We start from the raw sequence: 25,285 nt of genomic DNA on the forward strand, positions 1-25,285 counted from the left end.
TTTTTGCGCAATTGTCCGTGCGGCACCACGTGCATTACGCCTGTTCCAACGATTTGGAACCACCATCTATGTCTTTCCATCATGGGAACAACGATCGCTCAAGTGTTCTGTTGACACTGCCCGAGTCGGCGAGAATGCTGCACCACGTGCTGCCACCATGCAATGTCACGAAGGCTTGGCAGTTAATACGCTGTTATCAGGAGATCTCGGTTCAGTGGTACATCGTTTGTGCTTCGCTGATGGCTGATAATGGTCCCTGGTGATGTTTAATTTTCGAATGTCGCATTTTTTTTTTTTTTTTTCACCTCGATGCGACATAGATAACAATTTTACGGCTCTTGTGTGGCTGATGTGCAGTCGTAATGCCGAGACCAGGATGTCTAAGACCTTCTCAGAAGGGCGGAATGTCGCGGTAGTTTCCGAAGTTGACGCTTTCGCCCAACTGGAACACTTCGCTCTCTTGTGCTTGTCATGCCAAGCTAGTAGTAAAATATATCACAAGCTCTCGAAAAAAAAATGGTGGCTGTGCTTGCAGTTTCGAAATGTACGACGCCGCATTTCGTTATTTAAATGGCCGTTTTTGACGCAAGTTTGCAGCTAGGTGCGGGAACGCACCTGGAATAAAAATTACACTGAAAATCTGGTTTTCAGACTGACTCGCTACTTAATTGCTACTGCTGATGTCAGCTTCAATGCAGTTCAAATTTTTTTTTTTTTTAGCATTTTTAAGGGCAAGTCCATATCTAACGAAATACGGATATAACGACTGCTTTTCGCAGAACTATCAAGTTCGTTATAAACGGGTTCGACTGGATAGCCAACATGCTACTCAGCCTACTATTGCCTACTGTGGCCAAAGTGTGGTATACTATATAGCACAGGTCAAAGGCTGTGATCCCTGGATAGCATGTATTGCGTTTTCCCATGCCTCTTGCACTGTTCAAGTCAAATTCACAAGGGATTTATGTGTTCTTGTTGCAGCAAAAAGCATTGTTAGCTTCAGATAACTGTTTCACGTATTTCGTGGGGTCAAAGGCTGGGTCCACATCTGTTTTGCTGCTCTGTACTAATGATGTCACGTCACTCCTGCTTCCAAAAGTAGTAGTCTGTGCCTCTTGCGATTCCAGTTTTTTTTTTTTTTTGGAATTTGAATTCGTCTTCAACTGCTATTATACTTTCGCCCTTTTGATGCACAGGAACGATTTGACCTGGACTTGGAGTACGAACAGTACGAAGAGATAGAGGTGCCTGACTTCTCCCATGGCCGACGAGGACGTTTCATTCACGACTTTGCAGCCAACAAAACAGGAATCGTGGATGTAGAGGGACGCCGGTGCTTCGTGATGCCTCTCAACCGCAGCCTCGTCCTGCCCCCACACTCGCTTTTCGACCTGATTGTCAAGATGCGGGTGAGCTTCTAAGCATTGTGCGGCTTCACATTCCGCATAGCTCCAGCTACCCTTATCAGATTTTCACAATGGTAGCTTACGATTTCATTGCTGCGAAGCAGGCCCCGTTGAATCCACCATTGGCAGGCAGCTTTGCACAGTACATTTTGCATTTGCAGAAGCACATTTAAAACAGAAGTAAATTTTATATTAGGTTCATTTTATTGCATCATATTGATACATGCATATTGCGTGTTTCTTGTGGATGATGCACGGGGGCGCCAGACGAAGAAGACAGACTGCTTCTTGCTCTCAAGCTGTCGGCCGAACTGGCCAGCCCTGCAGTTGTCTTTTGTAAATATACATTGTAAATAGTCTCCAGTGCTTAATCCTTCGTTTGCATAACAACATCTTATAACGTAGCAATATTTAAGTCTACTTTCTTTTCCCATTTTTATGTGCTGTGCAACTCATGAGTAGACAACAAGGTTGTCAAAGATGCTCTTGGTTGTGCCCCTTTCGCATACGAAAAAACTTACCCGCTGCGGTAGCTTCGTGGCTATGGCATTGCGCTACTGAGGTTGGAATCGTGGAGCCAATCCTGGCCGCATTTCTGTGGGGGCAAAACGGGAAAATGCTTGTCTACTTAAATTTAGGTGCCCTTTATAAAGAACCCCAGCTGGTCAGAATGAATCCGGAGTACCCCACCATGGCCTGCCTCATAATTGTATCGTCTTGGCACTTAATACTGCAAAATTTAAATTAATATTAGGAGAAGGCTTGTATTTGTCAATAAAATAATGCCTCGACTTAGAAAATAGTTGTCTTGCATGCAAAAAAAAGAAAATCTGTTTCCCTCGTTTCTCTTTTCACACCTAGGCTGGCTACTATGACGTGGACACGGAGATAGTGCGTGAGCGGATGCGCGTTGTGACGCCCCCCATCCTGGACTTTCGGGACGTTGGCTACTACATCACCCGTGAATGCTCTTCGCTGCCCACTTATCGCCTTGAACGCATGACTGTGCCAGGTATGTGCATGTCAGGCATCTGCAGACCTTGGCTGAAATAATTAGTTTTAGTATCGCAGAACCCAAAATTGGTGTACCTAATCTGGTGGGCATACAAAAAAATGCAAAAAGGTATAAATGCAAAAGGAGTACAAACAAACGCAAGCAGGGTGTGGCGTTTCGGGTACACAAGGACATTTGGGTGCGCCATTTCTCACTCTCTAATGTTACTATTTTATTCAGCTGCTGTTCCTTTTTGTGTTTCATCGAAGGTCCGGGCAGCGCTTTACTCACATTATAACCAGAATCAGTCAAATGTAAACAATGGGTGATAAAGGGAAAGAGTTAAAATTTAAAATCTTGCAATTTCACCGATTGTATTTTTGGTTAAATAGTCCTTGAGCGATGGTCCCCGCCAATGCCTAAACATTTCTATCAGCCAGAACTTTCATAATTTTAATCCTAATGTTGGCGTTCACTGGATATTTTTTTTTTAAACTGCTTGCAAATGATGTGGGTTAATGTGCTTTTCTAGTGTACATTGGTATACATAGTTGCGTTGTGTGTAAGGATCCATGAATTCACTTCCGTTAAAATTGCTTCTGGGCCTCATTATTATGCAGTTCCCTGCTGGTGCTCATGTGCATAGTTTCCTATAACAGACAGCTTTAGCAGAACGTGTTCTGCTCCATGTTTCGCTCGTGTACAGCTGCTCCACCACAACAGTTAAACAGAAAAAGAATTGGTTTTAGCTGAGCATTAATGCGTTTGGGCGGGTGTGCATCGCATACTATGCCATCTGGTGGTAGAAGATGATACTACAGCAAAATGTGTATCGCGTAGTCAAGGCTATCAGTGCCCAAGCAGGTTTTTTCTTTTCTGTTTTTCCTTTTTTGCTGAAATACTGGCAGGTGTATTGTCACGGAGCTGCGACTCATGAGGCTAAGCCGAGTCAAAGGTGCTTGACGTGCCACATGTCTACTGAACAAATCGTATTCACAACTGCGCTTTTGGCGCCGAGTTTGTGCCCTCACCTCGTTTCCTGAGGTACTCTGTCAAAGATTCAAAGGGTCTCCCCAACAGCTCAGCCAACGCGCAGCAGTGGCGGCAGCCATTTAGTATTTCCGTTCGTCTCGCTCACCGCACTTGTGCGCTCTGCTCGGCGAGCTCTCTAGCGGAACGGAGCTTGCCCGTCCGCTTGCGGCTGAGCGGAGCGGGGCGCAGGAAACGGTCTGCTAAGACTGTCTAATATTTACTAGAAGAAAATATGGCACTGGTGTCTACGGGATTTGGAAGTATGGCAGTTCAGCCAGCGCTGGAACAATGGGCAGCACATGGACTTGCCCTTCCAACTTCAAACGGCTTTGTGACTTTTCAAATCCAACATTTTCAAGAAAATATTGTGTTATATATACAATTCAGAATAATTATGCATGTGCACAGAAACTTATTGCCTTGCTTTGTCAGAGAGCAATGATTGCTTGGAAGTTTGAGGAAGATAAAGTGTAAAAAATAGAAGCTTACAGACAATGAAACAAGACAAAGCATCGAGAAAATTAACTGTTACTTTGTAATTGAACGTAGAATTATAAGGAAACTGGAAATTAAAGTGGATGAAAAAAAAAGAAGCCTAACCTTCATCTTTCGCATTCTGTATGTGGGTGCGATGCCATTAAGCTACCAGGCTATTTGTCCTCCCATCAACTTTCTTGGCTGTTTGTGTATGGGTACGAGATTAGCCCTTGGAGTATTAGCCAGTGCCACTCAGGGCATAGTGGCAAATGTGGAATAGTATCCTTTTAGCCACGGGCAATCCACATCCGCTGCCATGACCATGAGTGGCACTGGCGAACACTGCCAGGGCTGGTATTGTAACGATATACAAACACCCAAGAAGGTTGGTGGGAGGACGGCTACCGTGGTAGCTTAATTGGTAAAGCACCACACGTGCAATGTGGAAGATGTGAGTCGGGCTCTCACCTGCAGCAAGTAATCTGAAGTGTTCTTGAACACTTCAGCTTTTTCTTCTTTTTGGTTTTGACACTTCAATGAAAAATAGATTAATTTTCCTTCTGCTTTCTCTTGCTTTATCTTCTCTTGGCTTCTATGATTGTTACCAACAAAAAAAATGAGCCCATCAGTTCCTGAAATTCTTGCTAGGTCTTCCTTCTTAGTAATTCTTGGACAAAACTTTACGCCCCTGTGAGAAAACTCTTACTGTGACGATACTGCTAATATATAGAATGCACAACCTAGCCTTGTGGTAACAACATACATACTAGTATTTTATTTAAAAAGATTAGCTCACACTAGAATTTCTGTCACTACTTTTAGTGCTTTAAATGTCTTACACGTGTTTAGAGAAGCATTTAAGTAACCTCTTCACTGGTGTTGAAAGCAGTTGAACAGATCATGCAGATTATGCCCATTGTTGTAGCAGTGCCTATTAACAAAGAAACGTCCAGTAACGTCGAGAGCTCGGAAAACCTGCAACTATTAGTGCTGCAAGAAAACGAAGGAAGTCTGCCTAATCGCTGCACTCTGTTCTTCTCTTGCCTCCTTTCTCGCAGTGTTCAAGCGCAGCCTCGGGCAAAGTGACCGTGCCACTTTTGTTGAGTTTGCCGGCAACAAGGTTGGCGAAATCGAAATAGTCAACATCGATGAAGCAGTCGGAGCTGGAAGCTCCCAAGCCTGAGACAGCAAGATCGGGATGGTGCCTGCCATCAACTAGATACAAGAGCACACGGGGTGGGCGGACGGCAGGAGTTACTGCATCTATGTCTGGAGGGCCAGGTGCTTTTGCCCACCGAGAAAAGCGCTAATTGTGGCGGCATATGTTTTTCTCCCGTTCATTTTCTTGCCCCCCCCCCCCCCCTTTTGTTCACTTCAGAGCAGTTAGATTTGTTCCATGGAAAAGCGGCACCTGCTCATGTCATGCCGTTTCTCTCTTATTTCCTCCTTTCCTTATTCTGTCTTTACTGTCTACTTTCTTTTTTTCTGTGCTGTAAAATTTTCTATGACAGTAACTACTGAATCTGGCAACTGTTGCTATTTTTCTCTTTGCTGTCATGATTTTTAGGGGCATTTTCACTGCTTTACTAATTTGTAAACTTGTAATTTAGTGCTGAGTTAGGCTCATTTAATAACACACGTGCATGCATTTCTTATATATCTGCGGGGTTGTGCTTCTGTTGCACATTTCATTCCGTATTGTCTTCTTTTGCTTGGTATCGACGGGGTATCTAGTCATTCTTTCGTGAATGCTTTACAATGACTGGTGCAATGTACGTTGTCTGTATCTCTCCATCTTTCACAGTGACTTATTTTTCTTCTTTCCTCTGTCACTGCTGAAAGGCTCTGTGTGTGTTTGAGCTGTCACTTTTTGACGTAAGCCTGTCGTCACTGACTTGTTAGCACAAATATGAAAGTGTCTACATGACATAGGTAAACACGTACAAAAGATTTATCATTCAGCACTGGCAGTGCTGCTACGTTTTCTCTTTGTCACATTTTGTTTGGGCACAGAAGCGCACGTGGAGCATGTGGTTCCAAAAGGGGACTGAACACACACACCTTGTCTTTCCGAAGCAATCATAAACAACACTGTGAACGGTTTAGAACAGGCTTGGTGTGCTCTCATCCCAGTGGCTCGCTTCGGAAGTATGACATCTTGCGCTATCAGGTGGAACCTGAATCTGAGCACAGGCGCAGTCCAATGTGTTTCGCAGTGCAGTGGATTGATTAGGTTCATTGCGATCCAAGTTGTCTCTCTTGATGTCAGATTCCACATTTTATATGGTATAGTTTGCAGCAGCACATGACTTGTGTGGGGCTTACCACCATAGACGATTAAAAGCATACTGCACTTGCCGGCAGTGTTACTTGTGCGAGCTGCAGCTTAAGTTGTAAGGAAGCGTGCAAACTTTGTTAAAGTATTTCTTTGTGGCTTTTTATAGACCCCCATATGTGAAATCCTCCTAAAACATTATTCACTAGGGTGTCGCAGGCTCACCACATGAACCGCAAAGTTTATTTACTATTTCGGGCATTGCCAGTGCCATGGTACATGTTGAGATGCTTGACGTGCACTTGTAGCATATTATATATATAAATATATACATATATATACTTAGTGTATGTATATTTACTCCGGCTTGCCGTGTTTGTTCTGTGTATTTTTTTTTCTTTTTTTTCTTTAACAGTTACAAGCTTCGAGAACAAAATGTAGTTGCCAAGTGTAGCATGCTATGTTGTTGTCTTGCTCAACAATGGGGCAAGTAGGAAAATAAGAGAGTACAAAGGTGGTGGCGTCCCCCCAAACATGTATACATTGTGTGGTTTTGGTGCATTTTGGCTGTTTGTTTTTTGAGAATATAAGTACTCGTGGTCTTTGTTTGGGCAAGAGTTTGTATTTTTGCCAGGTTTGGTTGATTTAACCAATAGTTTGTGCTCAGCCAAGGGGCCGTCGTATAGCATGCACGTAATATTTGTTAGTAATGGTTCACAAGAGGACTTAAAAGCATCAGTGCTGTTAACCAGTGACCACTTGTTCACCAATTGCAGACTCTTATGTCCAACAAAGTGACCAACATGTGTGCGTCTAACGTAGTATTTGTTGAGAGCAAAGATTTTAAAAAATTACCAGTCAATTACAGCTAGCTGCTGGCGTTCTTGAAAAACAGTGGAGCTTAAGTGTTAAAACAACTTCAAAGTGCTGGCTCAGCGTATTATTGTTTTTGTCAATTCATTTCTAGTGATGCCATATTTTCTTAATTTTATTTGTACACATTAGTGTCTGGCCATTTTATATTAAGTTTGCTGCACTTTTTTGTTAAGCTTTTGTGGTCATGTCCCTGGCATAAATGCTGCTGCGCAAGCGCAGGGGTAATGAGTGTTGTTAAGGTTAAGAAAAAAGAGTTGCTATTACAACTGCTGCTACTACTTATACTGCTGGTATCGCACATGATACACATTATCACCCTGTACACACAGTTCCACCAACTGCAGGGCACGAGTAAAACCTGTGTATTGTCGTAGTGGTTCCAATCTTTCACAGTGTCTCCTTTCGAATTGGTTAATAAAAGGAGCTCGGAAGAAGCGAGATGTTGTCTTCATTGGCGGCCTCTCGGAGGAGTTGGCCGATGCTGTTCCGAATGTCGTAGCGCAAGTATCGTGTCACCACCATGACGAAGAGGTTGAACATCAAGACGAGGTTGGATATGAACACCATTACGATGGACAAATTGGTGCTGTACCTAAAGGATGGCGGAAGATGGAAACAAAAGAACAAAATTAGGCCTTACTGTCCACACACTGACCAATAAAGCATGAGCAGTCTTTTTATGTTAAGAGTACTAGGAGCCAAAAAGATGCCTGCCTTAACCCTTTTGCTACTGTGCTCTCTATGCTAAAATAAACCAAATTTTAGATTGTGGGAGGAAAATATTATTTGGGAAAATATAAAAAATAATTAGAGCAATGGTATAAAGTAACATCGCGAAAGGAACAAGGATGACAAAGGAATGAAGACCACAGGACAAGCGTTTATCAGTTGTTACTGATAAAAAAATAAGTTTGCGTAACTGCAGCACTTACAATGACTTCAGGGCTTCAAAATTTTGAAGTTAGCCGAGATGATGTGTTCTTTGCTCTAAAATAGAGCAATACTGTTCCTTTGATGAATGACTGTGTAATTTGCCTTGCCTTTGAAACATTTTTTTTTTCTTTTTTTGCTGCTCGCCTCAAGTATGGTTCTAAAAGTTGGTTTCTGTGTGGTACACTTCAAAGGAAGGTATAGTGGATAGTGCCCCATCACAGTCTTTGCCTCCTGATCACACAAGAATTGTTTTAAGCACATGAAGCGCCTCCTTGTCGGCTTTTTACTTTGAGCAGTGAGCAACATGGACTTAAGTGGCGAGCGACAAACAGCGACATGTTTGAGCACCTGATTGGCATCCTTTATTGTGAGGCTGTGGTAGGGAGTTCTCATCAATCAAAGCCTCTACGAGACTCGGACAGAATTCTAAATGAGTGTCGTTCTTACTAGACCCCTTCTAGAAAAAGGCATTGAAAACAGCCATATTTATAAGATGTGCCAGAAAACATCTTTGGTGCCGCACTCGCAGGTAGTAAGCGAGGATCCGATTTTGTGGACCACCCAGTGTGATGCAATCCACAACCGACCATTGGTACAAGAACGTGCGACTGTCAAAATTAGATTTAATAGTTTATGTATCATTTTTTTCTTTTGTCGCGCCACCTGCCGCGAAACATGTGGGTAAGTAAAATGTATACGCTATGCAAATGTTAAACGATTTTGGACGCAAGTTTCGTGCTTCATGAAGTGAGTTTGCGGCGTGGCGCTTTGCCCGACCGGCACGGCGAGGAAAAGTAACTGCAATAGGCACGATTACCGCGCCGTCGGGCTAAGCGCGGTGGCATGGCTTGTCGAAACTGATTAATTTCTTTCCTTTTTTTGTTGCCACAGATTGTTGCACAACGAGCAGCAAGCATTGCAGTAACGATACCGCGTAGTCCAAAACGAAAATGTATATTGTGAGCTTACAAAGCGTACTGCACCAAATGCCGTGGCAACAGTTGTAGCCAATCGGACACGCTGAAGCTTTTATCATCGCAAGCCCGCTAACCTACAAACGTCAGAAAACCATAGACACCTGGTTTTTTCAGTACGAATGATAGCTAGGATGCGCCCGCGTGGTATGCACGGATCTTTCTCTTGCTTCGCGAAGACACTCAAGATTCGGCTGACGACTTCGAGTTCCTGTTGGCGGCCTCGTTGCGAGTGCTCTGCTTTTCCGTGACAGCTTGCGAAAGGTACGACGATGCTCAGCAGCGTGACAGCAACGGCTAGCATGCCAGTCTCCGACATCGTGTCGGCGCTGGTTGACGAGAAACGCCGATTCAACTCATCACCTTACTAACTGCACCAGCACGGCGACACATCCATAGCCAGTCGAGCGGGCCGAGTTGGCCATCGAACATTTTGATCGAAACACTAGACTGGAGGAGTGGGTCCAACCAACGCCTCCTCTAGAAAGATGCCTGCCGCGTGCGCGAAAAACCTGCTGCCCTTACCTTTCCCCTTTTCCTCCTTTCCACTCGAGGTAGAAGCTAGCGATCGTAGCGGTGATCTCTTGCACCACACATGCGCGCATGCGCACATCACCGCATGGCTGCCGACGCCGCTACCGCCGTCACACCGCACCACCCCAACCCCCTGCGGAGATAGGGTAGATGCTGGCGCCATCTCTCGACAACCGACCGCAACACAGGGCGCGACGGCTACAATGGGTGAGCGAGCGACGCCGCAGGCATCTTTCTAGAGGAGGCGTTGGTCCAACGAAGGCTCCCCGCTGAGGCTTTTTTTATTGAAAAGTTGGTGGCGCCACCGTCGCTTTCTCCCGAATGAGCGGCCCCGCGCGCCGGCCGGACGCTTGTCGCGTCGGAGACCCTACCGCAGCTGCATGGAGCTTTTACTGGCGGATACTGGGTGGCGGCAACACTGGTGTTATTTCCCACCGATCTTTTGTAAATAAAATAGAAAAACAGTGGCGGAAAGAATGCAAACGACGCAACAACGACGGTGCATCGAGCAGACGACAGCTACTCAGCCCGTGAGCTCGCCTCAGCCAATGAGCGCTGCCGCAACAGCCGGAGCCAACGTTTATTAGCCAGAGATTCAGAATTCTGAATCTGCCAACCGCTGCTAACAGACAAGACGACTTCATGTAGTACGTCTATGCGTCTATTTCATTTGAGCAGACGACCGCCAGGACGACCACTACGGTACCTCTATCCAATTCATAACGTCGTCGTCATGACAACCATGATTACGATTGCCAAACTAAAATGGCTGCCAACATGTACGAGTTGCGCTTGGCACCTGATAAAAAGTAGGTTTTATTCATAACGCTGCATTAATTCTCTAGCCTACTGGTATTACAGTATCGTCTGTTTATTTTCAAAGGGCTAGCGACATCGTTGATTGAGAAAGAGCTCTGTTTTTTATAGGTTTTCAGCCCAAGCTGCCCGAGAGTGCTTGAAAGATGTCTTGATGACCGAGTTTGACGACAAAATTTACGATTCCAGTCAGATAGCAAAGTGGACGAAAGAAACCTCGCAAAGGATATGCGAAAGACTACAAGGTACATTCTTTAAAAGCTGCTGTCACGCGTATCGTACGTGTCCAAATTACATTTCAGAATTGGGTTTCGAAAGATACAAGTACGTGGTGCAAGTAGTCATCAGCGAACAGCGCGGTGAAGGAGCAAGGTGAGTTATGACGCTCGACTGTAGTATGCTGCAATGCAGGATAAATGCCGAGAGTGGTCTATGTAGCGGGGACCATGCTGGGCAGATATTTTCAGTGTATTAATTAAATTTTCAAACGTTGCAAATTAACTCTTGCAACATTTAAGTCTAGCAACGTGTGTTATTGCTCTTGCTGAGTAATATTCCATATACGAAGCAGTGTGAAGTTCTGCACTAAGTGTTGTTTTATTCAATTCATTTTTGTAGGATGGCTTGCCGCTGCCTTTGGGATTCCGACACTGACGTCTGTGTTTCAGAGTTCTATAATGGAGTAAGTATTTTGGGTAGCTTGCGGCTGTCACAGTGGTGCGATTCGGCGGCGGTCACCTAATTTGAGGCTGTTTGTCCCAAAGGACAGCTTGTTCTGTGCTGCTGTTGTCCTTGCCTCATATTACTACTAGACTTGGCCAGAGGGGTAAGTTTCATTAGACCTTCTATCTAAAATTCCATCTCTATTTGCAGTAGTTTTCTACTCTTCCCTCACTGCTGGTAGTACCCTATAACGCATCAATGCCACACTGCAAACTGGAAAATGTTTATGGGCCACTGCAAGTGAGTGCAGGAGAATGGTTTAAACAAAAAAATGTCGCAGTTTCGCCCGAAAGGCGAAGCATCAATTGCGATAGCAAATTGGTAGAGAGCTATTCGGAGTAGGGATAGTAGAGTAGTTTTATCGGTCGCATAAACTTGCACACATTCGCTTTCTAACTGAATTGACAAGCGTGGTGTCATCGCGCACAAGCAAACATGAATAGATCACACTGAATGACCGCAGACAACGACTGTCAAAGCGCTGGCAGCAAGCGCAGCCGCTGCAGCGGGCGAAGAATCGTGCGGTCTATCGCTTCAACGGAAACTGAGCGGCGAATGCACAGCGCATACAAAGGTCAGATCCGTGTGGAGATAAGAGCTGGTGCGGGCGACGGCCACCACAGCCAGCGCAAGCGTATTCGTTGGCAGAGTATAAGCTGCTCCCCCCCCCCTCCCTCCCGCGCAGCCTCCCCGCTTTTTTTTTTCTTTCGCGTGGGAGATTGCGTTGCCAGTTCCCCTTGCGCTGTGTTGCAAGATAAGCATTTGGTGCCGTAGCACAGCGTCGCCCCGCCTCCCTCCCCCTTATACCCCCACGGCCTTTCGCGCGACAATCGCGTTTGCTTTCCGCCGTGCGTTGGCTCTCCGTGATAGCGCGTGTCCCCCGCGCGCTTTCACTCGCGCATACGGCGCGCGGCGACGATTTTATCGCCCTTGGAATCTATACGGAACCTCACGGCGACGCCGACGGCAGAAATCCGGTTGAAGTGTCCATATAATTGCTATCGCAATAAAATGTAGAGAAGGCTTGGTCAACGCCTCCTATAAAGACGTCTTTATAGGAGGCGTTGGCTTGGTGCTCAAAAGTAGGGGTGGTACTGTGTGGGACTGCTGCCAAGCTAAACACCAAAGCACGAACAAGCTAAACAACAAAAAAAAAAATTTTTTTTTTTGGGGGGGGGGATTTGATATATTCAAGCTTCCTGTCTATTTAAGAATATTTAGCAAAAAAATTATGTTGTTATCTTAAGTCGTTCAAAAGTTATGACCATTTTTCCACCCCCTCCTAGACGCATCCAAAACCGAAACTGAAGGTTTCTGATTCCACAGCATCTGCTATCTCGTCATAATTGTCTCTTCGTATACATATTACGTAATGCTAATTTGTTTAAGTACGTTCTAAAGCTTTTGGAAGCATTTTGTGGGACATGATGTTTTTGATTTATTTAAAAATTTCCACAAGAGGGCTGAAGGGCGCTACGGCACTCTGTTGTTTACATTGCGCGCGCTTCATTTGGTTTGCGCATGTTTTCGTCTGTGTTATCTGTGCCATCTGCGCTTTTTAGTACGCCATTTCGAGCTCGCGGATGTAGTTCTAGCCCTTCAAAAAGAAAGTCATAGTACTCCATGAAATATGGCAAAGTACGGGACGAAAAGGAATTGCCAATGCAGTGACTGTCATCGTGTGAGGAAGGCCGCATGCGAGTCAGCCTGAGATGCAAAACGGGCCAGAAAAAAAAAAAAAATATGCGTGCTTTAGCTCGCTCAAAAAAAGTTCGTGTTGCTTTGAAGGAGGGCCCAAGCTGTGAGCCTGGTGACATATTGACATATTGAATGTTTTTTTTTTTATTACACTGACATTCGGTTCCAATCTTTAAAGCCATTTTTCTCAAAACATGATTTTCTGCATCCTACAGTTACGCGAACAGTGATAACTTTCCTTCTAATAAATATTTTTGCATAAAGCTTTGTGTGCTATTTCTTTATGTATGGAACTATGCATTCAAGCAGAATGACTGAAAACGAGCCGTAACTTTTTATACTATGACCAATTGTGTGAAAAACAAACCTGCCGGATATCAACTTTATCAGTCATTTTGTGATAGCGCACCTTAGCTTAAAGATATGGTGATTGTGGTGGTTAGATGCACAGGTTATTGTCCTCATTAAGTACCTGCCAAGTCGCGTTTGAGTCGCACCTACCATTTTGTAGTTATGACTGTTGGCGCAACATGCATATTTTGGCACATTTTGATTTATATAAATCTTTTTGCTCACATTTTTAGTAATTTCATCAGTTTAAAGTTTCAAACTACCTAAGCTTTACCAGCCAAAAATATAATTGTAACTTTTGGACAAGAATTGTAAAAATTTTTCTCGAAGGTAGTGACTTACCTTAAGCAACTTCACCCCCTGCATATTGGGCCTCTTCGATTATCCATTCCTGACAGTCCCGGACTGCCCGAGACGGTGCTTTCGGCCAATCAGCGTTGCGTATGCAGTCTTTCGGACAGTCAGGGACTGTCAGAGACGGATAATCGAAGAGGCCCATTGCTAACATCAATGAAAGCAGCTGCCGAGACTTGGATTAGAATTGGTGCTGCAATATTTCATGGCAGCTCCTATTTACAAAGGTGTAAAGCTACCGCAAACATTGCTAGTTATACAAGAACAATACCAAAGAATCAGTCCCAGTCCTTATATTCATCTCACTTTGGTTCAATGCAATGAAAGTTGTTCATGATGTATGCAAAAAGAACAATAACAGTGTTTAGAAAGCATAGCAACTGAGCACCTAGCAGAAACTTTCATACATAAAGGTTTTTATACATAATTTGTCACTTTTATTCTACCAATATTCCATATCTATATAGTTAAACAAATTGCAGTCTCTCAGCCGAGTGGAGAGGACATATTGAGATTGTACAGAAAAATTACGGCTTTAATATATTGTGTCCTCAACTGCTTTCGCTCTTTACGACAGCATGTGTGAATTTATGTGTGCAGTGTTTGCATAAATATAAATTGATTTCTTTTTATCAGCTCTCTTCGTCACACTTCAATCAAACGTCATTATGATAAAGTTGAATCTGGCACGAAGATACCTTCTTTACATCCGCTAATTCATTATATTCATGTTCGTTATGTTGAAGTTTCAACTGTATACACACACATGATGGCAGGGGGCATGGGCCTGCTAATAGGTGATACCATGCATAAGTGAACAGGATATGGAGGCTATGACGCAAAGTACAGCTACAGTAAAGAATGCCCATATAGGATCTTCAGGAACAGCAACCCAATCACTATAGTGATGCTGCTGTTAGAGTTTTATCACAGCATGATGTGACCATCCATTGCTGCGGTGTGCTTCCTGAAAAGCTCTAGCACATATGCAGGTGGCAGCTGTGACAGATTGCCCACGGCATTAAACCCATTGGTGCAATGGTGTTATGGCATTAGGTGTCGTTAATTCATGCTATAATCAAATACCTAGGTATATGCCAAGGATTCAGAAGTTCCTGTGTCACTTGCATTATATTTATGCCAATTTGGTAATGTTTATTAGTGAATTTATGCAGCAAGCCATGTCTCTCAGTTTGACTCAACGGCACACAATGTTTAATCACTGATACAAAAGCATTACAAAATCAACCTTTTTATAATTTTTGCTGCCACACAATTGACCGTGGTGCATTTAACCTTGAATAATAGCACTTAGTTGCTTCTCCATTTTCATAGCTTCATCAAGATACCTTTCCTGCATAGGCCCTACTTGACAGGCATCATGCCACGGCAGGATGGAGCGGCACAGTATTGGGAAAATAGGATAAATGCTCATGCGCTGCCAAGAACAGAGCTAGCTGTGGCTTCTAACATCTGTTGTGCCTTCACTGGGGACAACCAAGATGCTATTGAGAATATTCTTTAGCCTTCATCACGTGAGTGACTTTTTAAATACTGAATAAATTGGCAACTAAGTAATCTTCAAAAGCAACATGCCAAGTTCTAAGTTTATGAACTGCTTTAGTTGAGGTGCTTGTGCTTGTAGACATGCATTTCTCCTGTGCCTGCCACCCCCCCTCAATCAGTTGCCTTAAATAAAAAAAATTCTTGCAGGTGGCATTAACCAGGTTTCAACTCAAGATTCTCGCTGGCCTCATGGTGTCTGAAAGGGTCTCGCCAGTTTCAAAGCTCTAGCATACCTCACCAAGTGTAATCCATCTCCTGTCATCAGTTAAGAAAAAAAAATAATTGCACTACAGTACGAAAACAGGATTTGATTTCTCACCAGGCACTACCTTACTCACCTGGTACCTACTACTAGGTGAGTGTCAGCATGATAGATGAAGTACTGCTGCTTGTGAAACACTTAGTGCATTTCAGAAAAAGTGAGGCATGTGTCAGTGTCGATAATGAAGAAGCAAGAAAGAAGGGATAATCGTGACCAAAGGAGGAAGAAATGGTTCTGCATAGACATGTTATTGCAGTTTCTTGTGATAGGTTTGAGGAAAAACTGATGGCTGGATGCTTGTTTTCTGAGCATTTGGTTGTGCAGGTTTGCATATAACGGAAATTTCATTTTAACAATCTCTAAGCTTGAGTGAATATTTGGTCTACCTTGTGTTTGTACATCACAGAGACAAATGCACGCATGTTATGTCTTGCACTTAAGCCCCACACTGACACCCTAGCCACTACTGCAGTGTGGGCTCTTGCTTGACATGTTTACCAGCAAAGCATACTGTCTCTGCATAAATGATTCTTCAACATTATCACACCAGGAGGAGTATTCTGTAAGTGTCCAGCTAGTGGACATGTCCATTTTGTCTGCTGCTGAAGTGCTGATTGGCTGGGTGCACCAGTCTCCTTTTCATGTGTACCCCAGCACAGCCAATCAGAACTGCAGCAGCAGACAAAATAGACCTGACCACTGGGTAGACGTTTATACAATACTCCTTCAGGTTGTTCACCAAACTGTGATATGCAGTCCAGCAGGATCGACTGCAGTAGCCATTGAACGACCTGTGCTTTGTTTCTTACAATATCGCTTTTGTGAGCATACCATCCATTGTAACACGCAGTCTTCCTTTTCATACACTTCATCGAGCTTGTCTGTCATAACACATCTGTGGTCTGGGCATATGTGTCAATGCAGAAGAGGAAGGTGATGAAAGCAGTTAGATAGTCTCTCCTAATAAAAAAAAGACAGCAATGAGAGTTGATGCTATTCAAAGTATTCCATGCTTACACCTACTTTTAGATATGAAACTGGTCTTTTTTTCTTTCAGTACAGGCTGTGTACTCTTCAGTAAATTACATATGCTGGGCTAAAGAGAAGCAACCTACAAATTTTCATTTCTTTCTCTTATTTAGACATTTACATGGGCCAACACTCAGAATGAATCATAATGTGTAATCTGTCCATGCAGCAGAAATAATTTATGAAAGAATTTTTTAAAAATTGGGTTTGGGACATCTCAAACTGTCCAACAGATGATAGCTGACGATAGAAACAGACGATTACTGTTGAGGTCAAAAGGCAGGTGAGAAAATCGAATGACATGCACAAAATTAGTTGCAGTAATGTACAAAAAGCACAGAACTTATGGACTGTGACTTAGAGGGCAATGGGAAATGCACCACCAGATGTCACCATGCTTGAGCTCGTTTGGTTAAAGCTACATTTGTCACCTTGGCATGTTGTGTTCTGGATGATTGTCTTCTGGAAACATAAATAGTAGTTAAATAATAAGGTAAGCTTAAAAATAATGCGTTTGGGAATCCTACATTTTGCTGCCAAAGCGCCATTTTACTTTCAATAAATGTTCATTGATTCACTGATCACGTCTCACAAGCCTGTTTTTTTCCCCTTCCTTCAGCGCAGAGCAGCAGACTGAAGCCCAGACGCCACGTACGCTTGCGGACGCGTGTAAACTCGCGTCTACGCGCCTAGCGCCTGCTGCGCCTCGCGAGGAATGGCGGTTTGCATCCACAAATACGCGCGACGGCGCGCGCTCCATGGCGCGCTACTGGCCTCACTCGTTGACGCCTTCGCAGACGCCACTTCGTACTTCGTTGTTGACATTGTTTCAAAATGCTTCGATATCCATAAACGTAATTGTTATATCTTTTAGAGCTGTTAGATAAGCACAAAAAGTGAAGAAGAAGCACTTTCTTGCATGGTATAAATCTGCTTAACTAAATGTTGAATGTACCGCGCCTTAGCTGCGTAGCCAGGCACGCCAGCGCGAGGCAGCCCAAGCATATCGGAGAGGAGCTGATCACCGAGATCGCGCCGCGTTTCGACGCGTACGAGCCGCTCGTGCCGCACCGTCTGCGCATGCGTGGGCGCGTAGACGCGAGCCTGCGCGTGTCCGCAAGCGTACGTGTGGTCTGGGCTTAAGGAAGTCATCATCAGGCTGACCACTCTGCCTTCTCTTAAGTAACTTTCTCACTGTTTCTCTTGGTTCTGCGGCTTACTGTTTTGTCGTTGAAGCCTGTAACTCCTTTAGCATTCAAATAAACTCACATTTTAGCTTTTGCAGCACATATTGTCATTTTAGAGCGCAGCTCTTAGGCGCCAGTTCCTACGGCGATCGTCGGCGCTGGCGTCACATGTAAACGAGTGCAGCGAAAGATGAAAGTGCTATGGAGATCCAGCTCCCACGCAACCATATACAACCCCTACACATGGGACAACCCAACCCACTTTTGGACGAACCTATCACAGAAAACGAGGTGAGAGCGGCCATCGCAGCCACCACCCGTAACACAGGGGCGGGCGCGGACCGTATCACGAACGCCATGATCAGAAACCTTAGCGACAAGGCCATCTCCGCGCTCACGGCCTTTCTGAACCAACACTGGGAACAAGGTACGGTGCCGGCGATGTGGAAACACGCACGCATAATCATGATCCACAAACCGGGGAAGAAATTGGCAATTAAAAATCTCAGACCCATCTCGCTCACATCCTGCCTCGGCAAGGTGTACGAGAAAATCATACACAAGAGACTGCAGAGACAGTTAGAAGACAACAAGCACCTGCCAGACACCATGTTTGGTTTCCGCGCAGGCTTGTCCACACAAGACGTTTTACTCCAAATCAAGGAAGAAGTCCTCAGCAACGTTCCCCGCAGCGGCGAACATGCTCTCCTAGCAATCGACATCAAAGGAGTTTTCGACAACGTCAGCCACCAAGGAATCCTAGAAGGGCTCGCCAACACCAACTGCGGTGAGCGAACGTACAAGTACGTTCAGAGCTCCCTAAGCCACCGCACGGCAGAGCTGAAGATTGGGGAGATCCAGACTGCAGTATACCACCCTCCCAACAAGGGCACACCACAAGGAGCAGTCATCTCACCCACGCTCTTCAATGTAGCCATGATCGGTCTCGCAAGAAAACTGCAGGACGTAGAAGACCTCCGCCACGCCTTCTACGCACACGACATAACACTCTGGACCACAACAGGGTCCCTTATTCAAAAAGAAGAACGGCTGCAAACTGCAGCTGACCTCATCCAAGAATACATCAGCCAACGGGGACTACAATGCTCGCCTGAGAAATCTGAACTCATACGAGTCTGGCGAGGCCGGGGTAACCACACAGTCCCCACAGACCCTACACGAAAAATCGAGGTACACCTCAACGGGAGCCTCATACAAGAAACGTCATTGCTCAGGGTGCTGGGCATGTGGCTGCAGTCTAACCAGCGTGCTACACACACCCTTACGCTCCTCAAAACCAGTGTCAAGGCGATATCACGCATGATATCCCGTGTAACATCGAAGAATAGAGGCATGAAGGAAGGGGACACCCTCCGACTGATCAAAAGCCTGGTGGTGAGCAGAATCACATACAGCCTGCCGTACTACCATCTCACACAATCCGCGACGAAACAGGCCGACACGCTCTTGAGGATGGCTTTCAAGACCGCTCTCCGCCTGCCGATGGGTACATCGACTGAGAAATTATTGGCGCTGGGGTTACACAACACCCTCAGCGAACTCACACAAGCCCTTCACGTCTCACAACAACAGAGACGCGCGGACTCACACGGGCCGGCAGGTCCTACAAACCTTGGGCTTCAAAGCCACAACAATACGAACCCAAGAAACCTGCACGATACCTCGTCACGTCCAGGACAGGTATCACATTGCCCCAATACCACGCAGCATGGACCCTAACCTACACTCCGGAAGGAGGAAAGCGAGGGCCCAATACATAGAGAAAACATTCAGGTTCGATACCACGGCCCGTTTTACGGACGCCGCTTTGTACGGAACGAAGAAAAAGGGCGCAGTGGCAGTGGTCTGCGACCGCCGAGGCCACGTCACCTCCAGTGCATCGACCCGCCCCTGCACGATCACGGAAGCGGAAGAGCTGGCCATCGCGTTAGCCATCCGCGAAGGCCAACACGCAAACCACTGACTATCCTCACGGACTCCCAGCAGGCCTGCCGCAACTTCCTACAGGGAAGAATCGCAAGACCTGCGGCACAAGTCCTAGCCCAAATACCCAAGGAGGACACTGACGACAACACCATCATAACCATCATTTGGATACCGGGTCACGCTGCCATCACGGGTAACCTGTATGCCGACAGAGCAGCTCGAGAATTTGCACATAACCGAGCACTCATCACGCCGACTGCAGATGACCCTGACCAAGTTGACCCCGAGTATTCAGCAAACCTGAACTACCACAGAGGGAGTCGCTTGCGATATCCCCACCCCATCGAATACTAAAGACGGAGGATGCCGCTGCCTGGCGTAGGCTCCAGACAGGCACTTACACGAACCTACACATATTACATCGCATGCACCCCACAGCCTACAGGGACGAATGCCCGTGGTGTGGGGCCACACCAACCCTATACCACATTACGTGGGAGTGCACGCTACACAGCATAGAACACCATGACACGAACACCACGAGGGAGCAATGGGAGGCACTGCTGTCCAGCTCGGCCCTCGACGACCAGCTCAAGCTGATCCAGAGAGCAGAGAAGATGGCAAGAGCCAGCGGAGCCCTGGACTAGAGGCCCCGACCATTAGCGATGCCCCATTGGGGCAAGGCAAAACTATCTTTGGATTAAAGGTTATCTATCTATATCTAAAGATGAAAGAGCGCACGCGGAGTGCCGCGGAGATGAAAGACGCGAGGAGGAAAGCGGAGATGAGGGTGCAGCGGAACCATGGGCGGAAAGCGGATGAGGGTATGACGAAAGCGTGAGAAAAAAAGCGCAGTGTGGCGACGATGGCTACGAGATGGCGCCAGAGTAGCGCGCGTCGTCTGGGGAGGTCTGTCGACGGCGGCTGTTGTAAGTCCTGCCCACGTGTAACCCATGCGCTGGCTATCGCGTTCTCCAGATTAGCGAGGCAGTCGTGCCACACTTCGCTCCTTTGCAACGTGCGGTACGAGTCAGATTGTCCACGCCAGCCAATATATCGCTAAATGAAAACACGTGTAGAGCTGCACTCAAATTTTGCATTACGCAGTATTGTAATCGTCGGTGAATATTTTAGCACTTGGTTTTCATTTCATGCAGGGCTGCTTTAAATTAGAATTTGCGCGAAGTTCGAAACACACTTCGCATGTGGCCCCTATGCCCAAAACGTGCTGCGCTATGGCGCCGCAACAAACTGGACGAAAGTAATCCCCACACTCTCCCCTCCTAAATTTTAACCTTCCATCTAAAAGTGCTTGCGCAGGACACTTATGCCCTGTGAATTGCACAAAATGCTGCAAGTGTTGGAAAGTGCATTTATGATTTGTTTTCTGTTATCTCGTTGAAGCAAACAAATTTAAGTGTAAATGTTTTTTACTGCTTTTGACTAACTGGCCCTACCGAGATTTCATACAATGCTTACAGAGGAAATGGCACTCCTGTGTGCTATCAAAATGTCAAGTGAGCATTCTGCTGATTCAGGATGTGTTGAGCTACCACACTGGCGTATACATGTAAATGTACTGGAACGCAAAGAATTCCATGGTCGCTGTGTCACAAACACATGCAAATGTGATTACTAGTGGTCCAGTGTAATGGCTATTCCGCCAGTATTTTTTTGCGGTGTCAGTTAGTTGAAACAATATTTTTTGCACAAATAAAGAACAAGTTTGTTGATCTACAGGGTGTTTCAGGGAACACTTTCAAAATTTATTTAAGGTTGCCTGTGGCAGATAGCCCAATTCTAGTTAATGAACTGGTCTACTTGAAGAGGCGGACATTACTTGCACAAGAAATTGAAATGCACAATCGAATAATTAACAGAAATTGACTAATTAGATTTGTAACTAATTACCTGATGGCCCATATTGCAATTTACAAATTGTAGCCTTGGAGTTCGCAAAGCGGATCCACTTGGAACGAATTCTCGGGCTGACACCAGTTTCGAGATATTAATTCCCGAACTTTGCGGAGAAATGCATCGGCGTTCCAGTTAATTGTGTGCTTCAATGCATAAAGCAACGCTTTGTTAAGAAGTTAACAAAGGGTCCGCTGAGGGGTCCTCAGCGGACCCTATCACCATCGGGATACAGTATGGCGGAGGGAAAAGGCCAAAGTCGCTCGAGATCCAGATCCCTCACGCCGATAAGAAGACGGAGCCGAAGTCATAACAGACGTAAAAGCAGAAGTCGAAGCCGGAGTCGGAGTGGGAGCGGCAACCGGAACCGAAACCGCCCCCTGCCAGACGGCGTGCGGCCCACACAGGGCGAGACACAGACAGGGCCGCGCAAAGTCACCTGGTCCGACATAGTCGCGGGGAGAAATGAATACTGTGTAGAGAGCACCCCCGCCACTGGCAGTACGAGAGGAGCCCCCGATCGCCTCCTGGCGGCGAGGATGGAGAAAATGGAACGAGAGAACAAGGAACTTCGAGAAGAGCTGGGCAGGGCCAGAAAGCAGAACGAACAATCAGCGAGGAAAATCGACGAGCTACAGCAGACGCTGGACGAAATATTGAAGAACATGAAAGGATCCTCTCATGAGAGGATCTCCTCATCCACCTCCCGCGAGGCCGCCGAGCGAGGCGATGTGACCGCGACAGAAGGCGAAGTCGGGGAGATGGACACCTGTTGCGGCGAAGAAGCACCGGCGACGGCGGGCTCCAAGCGCAAGGGCACGAGCGACGCGCCACCTACGGAAGACGCTGTGGTCCACGCACAAGCACCGAAGAGACCCAGGTCAGGAGCCAGAAAGATAGACGCGATCGAAGAGATGGTGAACAAACTGACGGACAAGATGGAGCGAATGTTTGACATGCTCCTCACGAGGCTGAACGAATCCGACGCGGGACGGAACGCGCAGTACGCAGCGGTCAACACCCAACTCGCGGCCATGAATAAACGAATCGAAGATCTGGAACGTGGGACGATGCAGCTGCAGCATCTGCAACATCACCACCACCTGCCCGGAAGGGCCGGGGTACCGTCACCACAAGCGATAAATGTACCGGCCATCCTCACCAGCGGCAACAACGCCAACACCACCCGCACCGGGGAAGGAGGGATGCACGGAGAGTTGTGTCCCCCCAACACCTCTGCATAACAATCATGGCTGTGTCCCGCAAGTCCGACAACAGACGCATTGTCTGGCAGTGGAACTGCAGGGGCTTCAAAAACAAAAAAGCAACGATGGTGCAATACATGAAAACGCTTTCAAATAACAAACTTCCTGTCGTGATTGCCTTGCAAGAACCTTTCGACCGGCCCCAGCTTCCGGGCTATGTTACGTGTTGTACCCCCTACGAATGCATGGGGAGGGACGTCAAGGTGTGCACCCTGGTTAAGCGTGGGACGGCCTTCATCGAACACGAACTCGTGCTCCACGAAGAGTCGGACATAGACCACGTCCTGATCGAAGTCGTTCCGAGTAGTGGAAGAAAGAAGACCGGCCTCTTCGTGCTCAACGTATATAGCTCCCCCTCGCAAAGAAACCGCACTCACACTTTCGACGCCCTCTTTCGCGAAGCGATGTCCAAGGCCACCTCCAATCCCTTGCTCATATGTGGAGACTTCAACGCGCCGCACACGCAATGGGGATACGGAGCTGACTCGCCGAAAGGGAAGAGGTTAGCCGGACTGATGGACGAGCTCGGCCTGACCGTACTCAACGAGCCGGCTTCGCACACCAGGATCGGACAGGGAGTGTGCCGCGACACATCCCCCGACCTCTCTGTCTGGTCGGGCGCGGACGCGGTCACTTGGTCGAACTCTTTCGAGGACCTGGGGAGTGACCACATAATCCTGTGTGTGACCGTGGGAGAGAATAAAGTGAGGAGGACGTCTGCCGAAAGGCAAGAATCGTGGACTGGGATAGATTCCAGAAAAATAGAGAACGAGACAAGAAGGAGGGCCCTATTGAAGACATCAGCGAATGGTGCAGAGAACTACTCGCGGACGTAGCGAAAGCCACCGATGAGATTGAATGGACGGACTGGCGATAAGAATCCCCCAAAGAAGTAGGAGATAGATCCCGCGGAGCTGGGGACGACGACGCTCCCCAACCGTCCAGAGTGGACAGCCGGCTGGCACATCTCGTTGCGGCCAAGAAATCCATGCAACGGAGAGCGAGTAAGCAAAAACTCAACAGGAAGATACGCAAGAAGATCGCCGAAATCAACCGGGAGATCGAGACGCATTGCGGCCGCCTGTGCGAGCAAGAATGGCAGGAGCTGTGTGACACGATGAACGGCAACATGAGCGCGGGACGCACCTGGAAGATTCTCAGGCACCTGCTCGACCCGGGAAGCACCAGAACGGCGACCCGTACAGAGATGGCCAAGCTGCGACACAAGTACAAGGACGACCCTGAAGCCTTCGTGGAGGAGATCGTGCAGACGCACCTCACTCGACCGGAAGGGAAGAGTCACCCCGAATACCGCGGGGCTCCCAACGAGGAGCTTGACGCTGACTTTTCCGTGCAGGAAATTAGAGCGGTCCTCCAGCTATTGAAGACCAAATCGGCGCCAGGTCCTGACAGGATCACCAACAAAATCTTGAGGAACCTGAACGACGACGCCATCGAGAAGCTCTGCGAGTACATCAACTCGTGCTGGAAGGAGGGCCGTATTCCGCAAGAGTGGAAGTCCGCGGACGTTATACTAATACCGAAGCCAGGCAAACCGCTAGAGGTCCGAAACATGAGGCCGATCTCCCTCACGTCCTGCGTGGGGAAAGTGATGGAGCATGCCTGCCTCAACAGGGTGACGACGCTCCTCGAGAAGCAGGACGCCTTCGGCACCCACATCATCGGTTTCCGGAAGGGACTTTCCACGCAGGATGCCATGCTGCAAATCAAAGAACAGGTAGTGAACGCTCCGAGCACTCACGTACGCGCCTTGCTCGGGCTAGACCTCAAGAGCGCCTTCGACACTGTGAAGCACATGGCCATATTGGACAAGATCAGCCGACTCGATCTCGGGGCGAGGTTTCACCGATATGTCTGCAGCTTCCTGAATGAACGCGAGGCGACGGTCAAGATCGGACGGGGCCACGCCGCGAACGGTCCGAATGGGCGGTGCGGGAACGCCGCAGGGCTCCGTACTCTCCCCCATGCTTTTCAACCTCGTCATGATCGGCCTGCCGGAGCGTCTCGACGCGATAGAGGGCATCAATCATACGATCTACGCAGATGACGTGACAGTGTGGACCACGGAGAACACGAGCGTTGGCGAAATGCAAGACCGACTGCAGCGGGCCGTCCGGGAGGTGGAGCGGCACCTTGAAGACACGGGACTCGTCTGCTCACCCGACAAGTCAGAGATCCTACTCCACAGACCGCGCAAGAAAGGACCCCTCCCGCAGGGCGTGCTCGACGCCCGTCGTTTGGGCGTCCACGTCACGACGAGGGAGGGGACCCGAATACCGACGGTGTCCAAGTTGCGAGTGCTCGGCCTGTGGCTGGAAGAGAACGGTGCCAACCGCGAGCTGGTTTCCCGACTGCAGAAGAAAGTAGCCGCCGCCACGCACCTCGTGCGGCGAGTCGCGAACAAGAGGAAAGGAATGAAAGAACACAACGTGACGAGGCTGATACAGGCGTACGCGCTGAGCCATATATCGTACGTCGCCGCGTATGCCGACTGGAACAGGAGCGAAACCGACAAGCTGAACGTGGCGATCCGCAGGGCGTTCAAGACCGCCCTGGGGGTACCCCAGTACACGCCAACTCACAGGCTCCTCGAGCTGGGCGTACACAACACGCTCGAGGAGGTCGCCGAGGCGCAGAGAATAGCGCAGCTG

The 25,285-nt window shown here is 47.3% G+C and overlaps 2 protein-coding genes and 1 long non-coding RNA gene across 5 annotated transcripts in view; 2 read left to right on the plus strand and 1 right to left on the minus strand.

The window, feature by feature from the left end:
• Positions 1 to 7,494, plus strand: part of LOC119441820 (integral membrane protein 2B) — a 29,189-nt gene extending 21,695 nt beyond the window's left edge. The window contains exons 4-6 of the mRNA XM_037706449.2: positions 1,197 to 1,409; positions 2,268 to 2,418; positions 4,968 to 7,494. Coding sequence (XP_037562377.1) covers positions 1,197 to 1,409; positions 2,268 to 2,418; positions 4,968 to 5,092 — 489 coding nt within the window. The 3' untranslated portion in view covers positions 5,093 to 7,494. The remainder of the gene's footprint in view (positions 1 to 1,196; positions 1,410 to 2,267; positions 2,419 to 4,967) is intronic.
• On the minus strand, positions 7,400 to 9,430 carry LOC119441822 (uncharacterized). Its single transcript, XR_005190010.2, has 2 exons — positions 9,072 to 9,430; positions 7,400 to 7,652 (listed from the first exon to the last, which is right to left on the minus strand). It is a non-coding gene; the product is annotated as an uncharacterized LOC119441822 (long non-coding RNA).
• Positions 9,431 to 10,261: 831 nt separating this feature from the next.
• LOC119441821 (dynein light chain Tctex-type protein 2B-like) lies at positions 10,262 to 16,881 on the plus strand. 3 transcript variants are annotated; one of them, XR_005190008.2, is made up of 7 exons: positions 10,262 to 10,310; positions 10,429 to 10,562; positions 10,620 to 10,689; positions 10,936 to 10,999; positions 11,082 to 11,143; positions 14,779 to 14,978; positions 15,157 to 16,881. XR_005190008.2 is itself a non-coding variant. In XM_037706451.2 (6 exons), the coding sequence occupies exons 1-5, from the start codon at positions 10,279 to 10,281 to the stop codon at positions 11,127 to 11,129; spliced, it is 348 nt and encodes a 115-aa protein (XP_037562379.1). In that variant the 5' UTR covers positions 10,268 to 10,278; the 3' UTR covers positions 11,130 to 11,143; positions 14,779 to 15,132. The 3 variants fall into 3 exon arrangements, 2 of the variants coding, with proteins under 2 accessions (XP_037562379.1, XP_049517609.1); XM_037706451.2 differs by lacking the exon at positions 15,157 to 16,881 and having other exon boundaries at positions 10,268 to 10,310; positions 14,779 to 15,132; XM_049661652.1 differs by lacking the exons at positions 10,620 to 10,689; positions 14,779 to 14,978; positions 15,157 to 16,881 and adding an exon at positions 12,603 to 12,747 and having other exon boundaries at positions 10,268 to 10,310.
• Positions 16,882 to 25,285: the final 8,404 nt, after the last annotated feature.

This window comes from Dermacentor silvarum, chromosome 2 (assembly GCF_013339745.2).
Source record: "Dermacentor silvarum isolate Dsil-2018 chromosome 2, BIME_Dsil_1.4, whole genome shotgun sequence".
NCBI classification, from domain to species: domain Eukaryota; kingdom Metazoa; phylum Arthropoda; class Arachnida; order Ixodida; family Ixodidae; genus Dermacentor; species Dermacentor silvarum.

Excerpts from the sequence above, each read along its gene's own strand:
- LOC119441821 (XM_049661652.1), top strand. The coding sequence starts at position 10,279 with ATGTACGAGTTGCGCTTGGCACCTGATAAAAA. Across the intron at positions 10,311-10,428 it reads CGCTTGGCACCTGATAAAAA|GTTTTCAGCCCAAGCTGCCC; the intron begins GTAGGTTTTATT and ends TGTTTTTTATAG. Across the intron at positions 11,144-12,602 it reads TACTAGACTTGGCCAGAGGG|TACGCCATTTCGAGCTCGCG; the intron begins GTAAGTTTCATT and ends TGCGCTTTTTAG.